General features: G+C 46.8%; 2 protein-coding genes across 2 annotated transcripts; one reads left to right on the top strand and one right to left on the bottom strand.

The window, feature by feature from the left end:
• Positions 1 to 1004: 1004 nt before the first annotated feature.
• On the bottom strand, positions 1005 to 8777 carry LOC131902530 (pregnancy-specific glycoprotein 22-like). The gene is made up of 5 exons (XM_059253557.1): positions 8705 to 8777; positions 7017 to 7376; positions 3920 to 4279; positions 2325 to 2684; positions 1005 to 1285 (listed from the first exon to the last, which is right to left on the bottom strand). The coding sequence occupies exons 1-5, from the start codon at positions 8766 to 8768 to the stop codon at positions 1005 to 1007; spliced, it is 1425 nt and encodes a 474-aa protein (XP_059109540.1). The 5' UTR covers positions 8769 to 8777.
• Positions 8778 to 12541: 3764 nt separating this feature from the next.
• On the top strand, positions 12542 to 12994 carry LOC131902531 (small ribosomal subunit protein uS15-like). Its single transcript, XM_059253558.1, has one exon. The coding sequence runs from the start codon at positions 12542 to 12544 to the stop codon at positions 12992 to 12994; it is 453 nt and encodes a 150-aa protein (XP_059109541.1).
• The last annotated feature ends 311 nt before the right edge of the window (positions 12995 to 13305 follow it).

The following is a 13305-nucleotide window of genomic DNA, read 5'->3' on the forward strand; positions in this document are numbered from 1 at the left end:
TAGAAAATCCTAAAACTTCTATAGAAATTTCTGAAATTGGTGAGCAAACACACCCACCTGAACTGTACTTTGGTAAATTAATATTGACCACAAAAATTTAATGTCCTGTTTTGTCACATGCACAGAGATAGCAGTAGATGGAGTTACACAGGGCTGGAGGGAGAATGATGAGTTTTGGAAACGGACAATGGTGATCACATGACAATATGAATGTGCTTCATGCCACTATGCTGTATGCTTCAAAATTGCTAAAGGAAGAAATTACACACACACACACACACACACACACACACACACACACACACACACATATACATATACTATGTATATTCAATATATTATATCTTCCATATATTATGTATAATATATATGTATATATATCCAGGAAAAAGAACCATGTACAAGGTCATCACATTGATAATGCCACTCTCAGGATGAAACAGTACAGTGTGACCTTAAGTGAAGGATTTTCCACCTGTATATCAAACTGTAGATCAACACTATTCAGGAACCAGTTATGTCCATAGTGAAACATGGACAGTACCTTTTCCTGTCACTCTTCCTCACTACACATGGATGACTGTTGTCTAGAGAGCATTGATGTTAAGTAAAACTATGGGAGCATATGACAGGATGGTAATCTCTGTGCAAACACTGCACCATTTGACAGGGGACTTGGAGAATATGAAATTTTGAGGGGTTCCTGAAGTTAATTCCCATTGATTCTGAATGTTGGCTATGGATTTGATCTGCAACCTAAGTCTTAACCCCTTTGCATTATTGATTACCATGTTGATGTCTTCATTTTCTTTTGAAGATCAAGTCTCACTTTGAATCCTGACCTTTCCTTGTACACACATTTATTCCGGGATTACAGGCATGAGTCACCATGCTGGCTGTACCTGAGTGGTAACTGATAATTTTTACCATTTGGCTTTACTCCATTTTGTACCTCATTGATAAAGAAATGCCCTCACCTTGCTATAAGATGAGAAGACAGGTCACTAATTCACCACAGCCAGCCTGACTGGGAGACTGGTCTTTGAACTGACTATGTTGGAGACCTCACACTTATACTGTCCAGCATCCTCCCTCCTGACAGGATCTATGCTGAGTCCGCACTTTGTTGGGGACAGGGTCATCCTCTCTGTGAGCTGCAGACTCTGGTTATTGAAGATCCAGCGGATGGAGATTCCAGTGTCGGCTGAGAGGCAAGTGAAGAGCACAGAGCTCTGTACTGGGACTGTGGTGTCAGTGACTCGCAAAAAGGGCTCTGACACAGGCTCTGCAAAGAAACAGAGGAGTGGACACAATGACACTAGCCCTTCAGAGAGCTCAACCAGCCCCCCCTATAGATCACACTTAATCAAGCCTCCAGGGTAGATAAGTTAGAACTGTGACTATAATCATATCTTGTACTTTGGATCTGCCACCCATGGCCTGTGTGATCCTGATTCAAGCACTGTTACCTGTGCCTCAGTTTCCCTATAATAGGACACACAGTGCATGATCATTGCCATGTCTATGAGTTAAGGTTAGGTGTGAGTAATGGCTTGACCTTGGGATCTGGGTGAGCTGCTTATCTCAGCAGCATCTGCTACTCTTTGCCTGCAGAAAAGAATTCCTTTGACTGGGCCATTGAGGACAAGTAGCTTCCTGGAGAACGGTCTCCTCTGTCACTCCCTTCAGGGATCCTGACCTTCCTGTGACGTCTCCTAAGCCCATCAGAAGAGTTGGCTTACATCCTGGCACCTGTCCACTGAGACTCAGGAGAAGGAGATGGACAGGTGACCTATGAACTGCAGCTGTCACAGCAGTGCACAGCTGGTTCTACACTCTATAGGACTTGGACAGTCCGTAAAGCCTTGGTCCCTGTCAGCTCTAACAGGAAGTCAAAACCAAACAGTGACACAAAGCTCCCTAGTGTCATCTGGAGTCTAGTCAGGAACAGAGATTTGGAGCCAGGGTTTCCTGGTGTTCTCTGTGAGGACCTCATGGCTTCATCAGTCAGGACCTGCCTGACTCCCACAGAGTCTTTCTGTGATCATGTGCATGGTGAGAGCCCCAAGTGTCTGGGATGAAGCTGACATCCTGGGGTTTAGTTTGCCCAGAACAGGTCCTCCTCTCTGCAGGTGAAGACGGGTGAGTGGTTCTGACCTATTGCAGTTTGTCTACCCTATGTGTGTCCTGCAGTAAGAGTCCAAACCCCAGTGTGGGGACACAATGAGTGGGGGAGAGAGAAGGCACAGCCCAGTCCTGACAGTTCAGTGTATGAAGCAGGATAAGCCACAGTCATCAGCCTGAGGCCGTAGAGAGTCACTTACTCTTCACATGGAGTTGCACATATGCTTTTTCAATTATGAAATCTCTGTTTGAAGTCTGCAGTGTGTAGAACCCTGCATCTTTCTCAGTGATGCCCTGGAGCAGCAGAGAACCATTGGTGTACACCATCTCTCTTCCTCTGTAGGCAGGTCCCCTGGTGACATAATTTATGGCTCTGCTATAGTCTGCAATGTTAAGGTTCTGGATGCTATGCACCCCTTTGTACCAGGAAAAGGTTCGCAGATCTTCCGGCAGATTATGAACAAGGAGAAGAACGCTTTCCCCTTCGGCAGCATTCCGTGGCACTGGTTCTATGGTGAGCGGGGCAGAAGTGAGAGGGTTGCAGCAAGCAGAAAGGGAGGCTGGAAATAAGAAGAGAGAGAGTCATTTCATGGGATTGTTGTGCTTGGGGGATAGATGATAATCTCTGTCCTAAGCAGATGGATTCATGGTTGAACCTAGAGATGTAGGTGTGGGTATGCATATCCCACCGGGGGAGAGATCAGCAACGTGATGTTCTCCATTCCCTTAGTCCACTGAATGTGTCACTTTTCTCCATGGAACTCTCTCCCAGGGTGTCTACATAGCTGCCCCTCGCTGCCCTCAGTCAGACACTGTTCACACTCATGCACACTGAAGTTTGATGTCTCCCCTGACCTTTTCCTCTATACACCCTGGATCTTCGCTTTCTGACTTTTTCTCAGTTTTCCTTTGTGGCTTCAGTCAACCTCTAACTTCACTTTGATGTCCTTGATGCTCTGCCCTGTAGCCCCCTGGACCTAGTGCTGGATGAAGGCAGGAGCACTATGGTCTTCTTGGCAGACCTAGGTATCAGAAAAAGCTCGGGAACTAGGCAGGATAACTTTTGTCAACTTGACATAAGCTAGAATCAATTTGACAGAGGAAGCATCAAATGAAAATGCCATCAACAGAGTGGAGTGTTGGGAAAGCTGTAGGACATTTTTTTTAATTGGTGATTGATATGGAAAGGTGAAACCCAATGAGAACACATCATCCAGGCCTGGGCTAGTGGTCCTATCTGCTATAAGAAGCAGGCTCAGCAAGCCGTGAGGAGCAAGCCAGTAAGCATCACTCCTCCGTTCTCTCTGCATCAATCCTGGACTTTTATTTATGAAACTCTCATGTCTAGAGCTACTAAATGCCACAGTTTGACATGGATGGCCAAAATACTTTTTCCCTATCAGCTCTGAGAGGAAGTAAGATACCAGACTGGGCAAAATACTCCCCAGGGTCATGTGTAGTTGAGTAGCAAAACTAGGACCAGGGCTTCCTGGTGCTCACCTGTCTGTGAGATTGTCATGGGTTCCTCAGAAGCATGGCTAGAGCCTCTGGAGACTGGGTCAACTCAGACATCTTAAACTGAGTTACTTTCCATCAAGTTCTTCCTTGATACAGGGGGAATTGTGAGATGGGGTCTGATCTACGGCCATTTTTCTCCACCATGTGTGTCCTATACTAAATGCTCAAACTCCAACATGGGGATGAAGTAGAGAGGGGAGGTAGGCACCGACTAGGCATGACAGTCCTGTGTGTCTTAATCCCACCCGGCACAGAGTGATCACAGAGAATCACTTACTGTCCACCTGGAGTTGCACATGTGTTAATTCCATTTTCAGGTCTCTACTCAGAGTTCGTAGGGTGTAGAATCCAATATCATTCAGGGTGACGTTGTGGAGCAGTAGGGATCCATTGCTGTACATGGTCTCTCTGCCACTGTGTGCAGGGCCCAGCACACTTGAATTCTTGCCTACTATGTGTCGGGCAACTTCATGGTTCTTGAACACAATCACACCTTTGTACCAGAAAAGGCCTAGAAGATTCTCCTGGAGATTGTGAACAAGTAGAAGAACACTTGCTCCTTCTGCAACTCTGGGTGGCACTGATTCAATAGTAGGCTGAATAGAGGTAGGAGGGTGTGCACAGGTTAAAATGGAGGCTAGAAGGGAAGAGAGAGATAGTCATCAATTTGGGGACCTGTGTATTGGGCTAAAATGGGGCCGTGTCCTATGTAGATGTGTCCATTGCTCAGCCTAGGTGTATGGGTGAGTGTCTTCCTGTCCTACTTGGTGGACAGGGAGACACTCACCACGTGACCTCTGTTCACTCTGAGTCCCTGTGTATGTCATTTCCTCTGTAGGGGGCTCCCTCCTCAATTGTCGACATGGCCCCAGCTCACTACCCTCAGACCCCTGCTCACATCCGGTGTAGATATTGAGGAAATGCCCCTCTGACCTCTTCCTCTACACATCTTGTCTTCACTCTGACCCTCTTTGTTGTTGTCCCGCACCTCTTGTGGTTCCAATCAACACCTGACTTCACCTTCTAGCTTTTTTTTTCTGCTCTGTCTTCCAGTCAAGTAGGACTGAGGAATGTGAGAAACAGGATTGGTCTTCCCTTTTTTAAAGTCTGCCTAGAAAAAAACTACTTACCGGTGGAGAATGAAAGAATGGATGATGTCCCAGGACCCTGTATGCCATGGATTTATTTCAGAAATTCATAGGTTTGGGAATACAGTGATGAATGCCTCCATTTGCTTTGATTTTTTACACTTCTACTTATTATATCTGTGTGTGAGTTTGTGTGCAGGGCCAGCATGTCTCAGGGTGTAGGGGTGGGTGCAGGACACACTACCTAGGTGGAGGTCAGGTTACAACTTGTGATCCTCGGTTCTCAGGTAGTCAGACAATGAGACAAATGCTTATATCCCCTGAGCCATGTCATTGAGCAACACTAGCTTGTTTTTCTATTTATGAAGTCATAGCTTCCAACACCAGTCTTCAGATGGTTGTGGCCACGGTGATTAAGTTTGGTTAAAAACAGTCTCACCTTCCCTTCCCCTTACTTTTTCTTATTAGCCAAACATTTCCTATTGCTTCCCTTTGTCTTCTCCCTACAAACTCCAAGACTCCTCTCAGGTCCTTGTCCCCCTTAGGAGGCTTTAGACAGTAGATCAGTCCTGTGCTCTCACTTGCTGTCCAAGTGTGGTCTCCTCACCTGTGAGCAGGAGCCCCGGACGGGTAATACATCCTTTACATAAAGGAAAAAGAGTATCTCCCTGGGCTCTGTGGCTTGATCTGTCCTTCCCCTGGGCACATCTGCTCCCAACCTCTACTCTCATTCCCCCATCTCAGCTGAGCCTCCTCCTAGGCAGGAGCGTCTCCCAGACTTCCACAGGCAGGGCACGGTTCTGTCTTCCAAACCCTGCTCTGGCCCCTCACTCTCAGTGCTTTCCCGTCTTCCTCTCCCCTTCTCTCTTTATGTCTTAGTCCTCCAGACCACACAGTGAGCAACAAACTGAGCATCCTTATGCCTTGAGAAAACACAGCTCACCCTGGGAGCTGCCCTCTGCTGTGTCCTGGCCTTGGTCTGTGAGCATCAAAGAGGGAGCCTCTGCACCTTCTTGAGACACAGAAACCCAGCTGGGTGCCGAGACTGTTCTGTGTTCTCAATACTCTAGAAACATGGAATTTGCTCTCAGCAAAGTGTCAAAAAGATCTGCGGGGACTCCAAAAGCACCAGCTGAGTGATGTGCAGGCAGGGGACATCCATTCTCACTGCAGTCACCAGTGAGGGATCTGACCCTGGACAAAGGGCCAGAAACAGTTTGTCAGGAGTTTCCCATTCTGAGTGTGTGGGAGGAGGTGACCTAAGTCCTATAAAGAGGACTCTGTGCTCCACCACCTCATGCATGATTTTAAGACAATGCTCACACTTCCTGTTTGCTGAACTGTGTTAATGGGTCTACCTTGGGCCTCTGTGTAACTAATTCCCCTGGCTACTGTATCTTTCCCAAAGGAAATACATAAAGAGGGGAAATGAGCATGAACCCCTGCCAGTGTATCAGATTCAGGAAGCAGCCAGTAGTTTGGAGAAGGCTGTGTCAGTGACCTCCAGGTCTGTAGGGACAAGAGTGGGAGCCAGGATACAAGGTTAAGTTCCTGGCTCAGGCAAGTAGTCTTGAGTGTTGACTATGTCTGATGCTCCCCCTGGTGATCACTGGAGGAACTGCAGTTCACTTCTGGGAGCTATCCAGATTAGCAGCGCCTGCTGCCATTCCCCTGAAGGAAAGAATTCCATGACACAGGGGACAAGAAGCTGTCAGGAGGACCTGTGCCCTCAGTCCCTCTTTTCAGAGACCCTGGCCTTCCTGTGAAGTCTCATAAGCCCATCAGGACAGTTAGTTAATAGCCTGGACACCTGCCTACCTGTGTTCTCCCTGTTCCCGACCACAGGGAAGTCAAAATCCAACCTTTGCAAATGCTACTCAGGACCATCAAAAGTTGAGTCTGGGACAGAGGTCTGGATCCAGGGCTCCAGATGTCCCTCACTTCCCTTTGTGAATCCGATTTTTCCTCAACCACTCGCTACATTCATCACTCATGGTCTTTCTCAAGGACACACCCTGGGGAGAACCCCAGCAGTCTAGACAGAGGCTGATATCCTAGGCTGAGTTACTCACCAAGCATCCACCTGTGTGCAAAGTGAGGTCAGATGAAGGATTATGATCTACTGCAGTTATTCTCTACCATGTGTGTCCCACACTAAATGCTCAAACCCCAACATGGGGACACATGCAGAGGGGATGTAGGCACAGGCTGGATTTGGCATTTCTGTGTGTGTGTCCAGTGGAAAGAACCCCACCCAGCACCCAGAGTTCAAGAAGAATCACTTACTGTGCACGTGGAGGTACATGGATGTCACTGATACAATTTCTGCTTGTCTACTTATGGTTCGTAGGGTGTAGAATCCTGTGTCCTTGTGGGTGACACGCTGGAGCAGCAGGGATCCATTGCTGTACACTGTCTCTCTTCCGCTGTGTACAGGCCCCGTGACACTTAAATTGTATTTCAGTGAATAGATGGCAATTCCACGTTTCATATTTGTCACCCCTTTGAACCAAGCAAAGGCTAGAAGATTCTCTGGCAGATTGTGGACATGTAGAAGGACATTGTCTCCTTCAAACACGTTGGGTGGCAGGAGTTCAATGGTGATTTGGGCAGTGGTGGGTGGATACCAGCAGCTTAAAAGGGAGGCTACAAGGAGAAAGTGGAAAAGCATCAATATTGAGCAGATGTGATCATGACTCAGCTTAGGTGTTTGACTAGCAGTGTGCTAACCGTGCTTGATGGAAGGGAGCAACATGACCTCCATTTCCTCAGAGCCTCTGACTGTGTCTTTTCCTCTATATGGAATAAATAATCTTCTCACTTGTCTGCCTGGCTCTCCCCCTCAGTGTCCCCATACCTTCCTCATATAAAGAGTATTTCTTGTGAGAAAGCCGCTCTGACCTCCTCCTCTAGGGGGTCCTCATGTTCTGACTTTTTTCCTCTGTTCTCTTTGTGTTATCAGTCAACTCCTGGTATCCACCTCTGGATACGCTGACTTTGAGTCTGATAGATCCAGGGCTGTGTAACGACAGGGAATGGTGTGACCTTTTAGGAAGATTCAGTTCCTAAAAAAGTCTCAAACATCAATGAAAAAAGAAAAAATGAAAGAAGCTGGGAGGTGGTGATGCACATCCTGAATCATAGCAATCCAGAGGCCAAGGCAGGCAGTTCTCTGAGTATGAGGCCAGCCTGGTCTACACAGTGAGTTCTGGGACAATCAGGAATATACAAAGAAACCCTGTGTTGGGGTGGGTGAGAAAAGAAAAAAAGGAAGGAAGGAAAAGTAGAAGGAGGGAAGAAGGAAGGAATGAAGAGAGGGAAAGAGGAAGGGAGGGAGGGAGGAAGGAAGGAAGGAAGAAAGAAAGAAAAAAAGGAAAGAAAGAAGGAAGGAAGTTAGGAAAGGTGTGTCCATGGATTTATCTACATAATTCCCATTTGTAGCTAAGGACAATAATTATACTCAAGAGTGATTTAAACTTTTTTACATTGACTTATATACTCTAAGTATATATTTCTAAAGACACATGTCTCAGTGTACATATGAGCACGTCCGTGCCACAGCAGCTGTGTGGAAGGCAGAAAAGAGCCTGCAGGAGTCTGTTCTCTCTGTCTACCCTGTGAGAGCTGAGGACTGAATGCAGGTCATGTCTCCACACACTGAGCCATCCCCCTGCCCCACCCCTGTTTCATTTCCATTGAGAGTCACATTGTCATTGCTGCCATCAGACTTCAGAACATTTGAGCCAATGTAATTGACTGTGAATAGGAAGTGTTTGAGGCTTTTCACTTCCCCTCATCACCTCCTGTCCACTGAGAGCTTCAGGATGCTGAGCTTCTGTCCCTTGCTCTACCTTCTGCTCCATGACTACAAACAAAATCCCCAAGTCTTCTCTCAAGATCCTGTTCTCTTCAGGAAAATCCAGCCTGCTTCTGAGTTCCCCTCCCCCACACAGTTAGAGAGTGGGTACACTTACCTGTGAGCAAGAGCCCCTGCCAGGGGGTGTACCCCTTGCAAGGAATCATAGAGGACACCTCCATCTCTCTTCTCACTGTGGTGTCCTCCTTCTGAGGAGAAAAGCTTCAGCTCCAGCAAGGCACTCAGTCTCTGCTGTCCTTCCTCCCTCTGAGCTGAGTGTCCTCCCAGGCAGGAGCACTTCCCAGAATCCAGTGGGCTCTGGGTGGTTGTATTTGTCCCCTCCACCCCCAGTGCTTCCGGCATCCATATCTACTTCCTTTTACATTTCTCCTTTAAGCAATACATTGAGCAACAAGGCTGATAAGCATCCCCATGCCCTCAGAGAACAATGGCTCATCCCAGGGCTGACATCTGCTGTGTCCTGGCCTTGGGTCTGTCAGCACCAGAGGGAGTCTCCATCCTGCTTATGTGTCCTTGTAACACAGAGACCCAGCTGAGCATCCGGTCTGCCCTGTGTCCTCAATGCTCTGGGGAGGTGGGATTTACACCAAGCAGAAGGTGACAGATGCCAGTGAAAGCTGAGTGATCAATAAGGATGGAGATCAATTCTTTATCACTAGTGTCACCAGTCAAAGTTATGATCCAGGAGAGAGGCCCAAGAGCCATTGTGTGAGGAGTTTCATGTCCTCAGTATTGGGAAAGACGTGACCTGTGTGTCCTGGAAAGGCTCCCTCTTCCTATGGAGGAATTCAAGACAACATTCTGGAATCCTGTGTTGGTTGATCTGTGTGTTAGGTGAGCCCATGTCCTCCCTATCTTCCTGGGTCATCTTTGTCCTTTGCCTAGGTGATTCCCTGGTAGAAATCCTGTCTATGAAGGATTCCTGGAGCGAGGGGACTTTCATGTTCCCGGTGCATAAAGATGTTCTCAGACACATGAAGTAGCCAGTGGGTCAGAGCAGGGCTGAGAAACAGTCATGGAAATGAGTCTCCTAGTCAAGGTCATGGCTCAGGGAAACAATTTTCTGATTGTTGAGTGTGTGCCCTGGTGATCACTTGGAAAACCGAAGTCTCATATCTAGGGCTACAGCAGGGAGGGTCAACAAGTCAACTGTGACCTGCCCTGATGCCCTCAGAACAGGTGGGAGAGAGGGCCTCTCATCCTGTTCACTGTACTCTCCAGAACTCCTAATTCCATCTAGTATAGGGAGGGGTCTAGGCAGGGTTCCAGATTTTTCCTGGGAAGACCTGGACTACATTTAAAAGTAGTGTACATCCAGAGGATGGAGATCCTTGGTAGGAGCCTTGTACCTCCAAATTTTCAAAATAAAGTCCTGGGACACTTATCTTGAGACACAAAGGAGAGGACGCTAATGTAGGGCTGTACCTGCACTCACTGCCAAATCTCTGGCATCTAAATCTTTCCTTTGTTTTGGCCACAGGGAAGTAAGGGGGTTGGCTCTTGAGTACATAGAAAACTGATTCAAAAGGATGTGATAGCAGTTGTTCTCTATACGCTGTTTCTCCCATTGTGATTTAAAAAAAAAAATAAACCCTGAGAAAAATCAGTTTAGGAAAGTGTATTAGTCAGGTTTCTCTAGAGTCACAGAACATAGAGAATATATATATAGTAGTAGTTTGAATGTAATTGGCCCCAAATAATGTCATAGCGAGTGGCACTATTGAGAGTTGTTCTTTTCTTAGAGAGGGTATGGCCTTGTTGAAAAAAGTATGTCACTGTCTGGGTAGGATTTGAGGTTTCCTATGCTAAGGATGCTTCCCATTGAGTCAATTGACTTCTTGTTGCCTACAAGATGTAACCCTCTCAGCTCCAGCACCACCTCGGCTTGCATGCCATCGTGCTCCCCACCAATATGATAATAGCCTGAACCTCTGAAACTATAAGCAGTCCACACCAGTTAAATGTTTTCTTTATAAGGATTGCCATGGTCATGGTGTCTCTTCACAGCAATGAAAACCCTAACACACACACACACACACACACACACACACACACACACACACATATATATATACATATATATGTATATGTATATATATATATTATGTGTATATATATATATATATATATGTCTGTTTCTATGTGGGAATATTTGGACTTACAGACTGCAGTCCAACAATGGCTGGCTGTGAATAGAAAGTCCAAGAATCTAGTAGTTTCTCAGTCCCATGAAGCTGGGTATCTCAGCTAGGCTTCTGTATGTGCTGGAATCCCAAAGAAATTGGCTCCAGTGCCGGTGAAGGAATGGATATGCTAACAAGGCAAGCAGGCAAAGAACAAATGAACCCTTCTTCAATTGTCCTTAGATAGGCTTCCAGGGAAGATGTGGCCAAGATTAAATGTGTGCCTTCCCACTTCAAGATCTGGATTTAGGGCATGTGTCACCTAGCCTCAAGATTCAGATCAAAGGCACATTGTCTTCCTGCTTCAACATCCAGATTGCAAGTGTGCCCTCCATTTCTAAATTGTAGTTCATTCCAGAAGTAGTCAAGTTTGACAACCAAGAATAGCCACCACAGAAAACAAAGGATTCACTTCCCTTCCAGGTTTGGGTAGCACTGAAGGAAGTCAAGGCAGCAAAGTCACTCTCTGTCTTACACTTAGCTGGCTTTCTTAATCAGTCAAGGACTATCTGGCCGGGCGGTGGTGGCGCACGCCTTTAATCCCAGCACTCGGGAGGCAGAGCCAGGCGGATCTCTGTGAGTTCGAGGCCACCCTGGGCTACCAAGTGAGTTCCAGGAAAGGCGCAAAGCTACACAGAGAAACCCTGTCTCGAAAAAAAAAAAAAAAAAAAAAAAGGACTATCTGCCTAGAGATGGTGCTGCCCATAGTAGCCTGAGCCCTCCTGCATCAATTAAAGCAATCCCTCACAGATATGTCCACAGCCAGACTTGATAAAGACAGTTATGCAGTTAAAATTCTTTTCCCCCAAGTGACTTGGTGCTGAGTCTAACTAGGACACTGTTTCAGACTGCTAAGTCTTCCTTCTCCACAGGGAGACTCCACAAGAAGTTACTCCTTCTCCAAGTGAGAGTCTGTTTCTGTTTTCTGTGGTTACCACATGTGCTGGTGTCTATAGCCCCTCAAAGCTAGACCTTGAGAATCTGAGCACAGCTCTGGGGTATCTGCCCTGATTTTACTTTTTACACAACCCAGGACCTGAGTCCAGAGAACCTCGGATGTGCACCACTAACATTGTAAAGACTTAGTGAAACAGCATCATCAAAAAATTAGTTTCTGGACTCTAGGCAAGTAGGGATGGGAACATGAGTGATCAGGTTGGGGAAGGATGAAAGGGAAGAGTACAGAAAGATTACTGGACAGGGGGAGAGCATTTCAAGTCAGGAAAAAACACATGGGAATCTCCCAAGAATCTACAAGGCCACAGCTAAGACTCCCAGCAATAGTGCATATATAGCCTGAACTTGTCATCTCCTGTGACCAGGCAAGACTTCAAGTGAAGGGATTGGGACACCAACTCAGCCACATAATCTTTCACCTATAGTCTGCCCTGCCTGTGGGTTGTGCTGGGGTATGGGTGGCCTAGAAATTGAGGGAGTGTCCAACCAATGACTGATCTAGACTAAAACCCATGTTAGGAGAGTAAGTTCACCGCTGATACTGACTGGGCCACCAGGACCCACAGGCTGGATGACCCAGAGACCTAGGATAGAACCAAACATGACTGGAGGAAAAAAATAGGTTAATGTGCCGGGCGGTGGTGGCACACACCTTTAATCTCAGCACTTGGGAGGCAGAGCTAGGTGGATCTCTGTGAGTTCAAGGCCAGCCTAGTCTACAGAGTGAGATCCAGGACAAGAAACCCTGTCTCAAAAAACAAAAACAAGCTCTTTGCTGCCAGACCTCCGCCATCATGGGTCGCATGCACACTCCTGGAAAAGGCCTGTCCCAGTCGGTGCTGCCCTACCACCGTAGCATCCCCACGTGGTTGAAGCTGATGTCTGACGTGAAGGAACAAATTTACAAACTGGCCAAGAAAGGCTTGACTCCTTCCCAGATAGGTGTGATACTGAGGGAATTGCATGGTGTGGCACAGGTCCGTTTTGTGACTGGTAATAAAATCCTGAGAATCTGTAAGACGAAAGGCCTTGCCCCTGACCTCCCTGAGGATCTGTACCATTTGATTAAGAAAGTGGTGGCTGTCGGAAAGCATCTTGAGAGGAACAGAAAAGATAAGAATGCTAAATTCCGCCTGATTCTGATAGAGAGCAGAATTCACCAGCTGGCTCGTTACTATAAGAATAAGTGGGTCCTCCCGCCCAATTGGAAATATGAGTCATCCACAGCTTCTGCTCTAGTGGCATAAGTTCTCTTGTGTACACAGCAATGAAATCACGTTGAATAAAAGAAAAAAGAAAAAGAAAAAAATAGTTCAATGTAACGATGCTTAACGATACCCTGCTATACTCACAGATTGGTGCCTTGTCCAACTGTCATCAGAGAGGCTTCATCCAGCAACTTATGGAAACAGATGCGAACCCACAGCCAAACATTAGGTGGAGCCTGGGGAACCTTGCAGAAGAGGGGGAAAAAGGCTTGTAGGAGCCAGGGAGTTCAGAGACGCCACAAGAAAAGCCATGGAATCAACTAACCTGGGCTCACAGGAGCTCATGGAGA

Source organism: Peromyscus eremicus, chromosome 1, assembly GCF_949786415.1.
Source record: "Peromyscus eremicus chromosome 1, PerEre_H2_v1, whole genome shotgun sequence".
Lineage (NCBI taxonomy): Eukaryota > Metazoa > Chordata > Mammalia > Rodentia > Cricetidae > Peromyscus > Peromyscus eremicus.

Coding starts and splice junctions, on each gene's coding strand:
- LOC131902531 (XM_059253558.1), top strand. CDS start 12,542: ATGGGTCGCATGCACACTCCTGGAAAAGGCCTGTCCCAGTCGGTGCTG.
- LOC131902530 (XM_059253557.1), bottom strand. CDS start 8,768: ATGGAGGTGTCCTCTATGATTCCTTGCAAGGGGTACACCCCCTGGCAG. Junction 7,377..8,704: donor GCAGGGGCTCTTGCTCACAG/GTAAGTGTACCC, acceptor TTCTCCTTGTAG/CCTCCCTTTTAAGCTGCTGG. Junction 4,280..7,016: donor CATGTACCTCCACGTGCACA/GTAAGTGATTCT, acceptor CTTCCCTTCTAG/CCTCCATTTTAACCTGTGCA.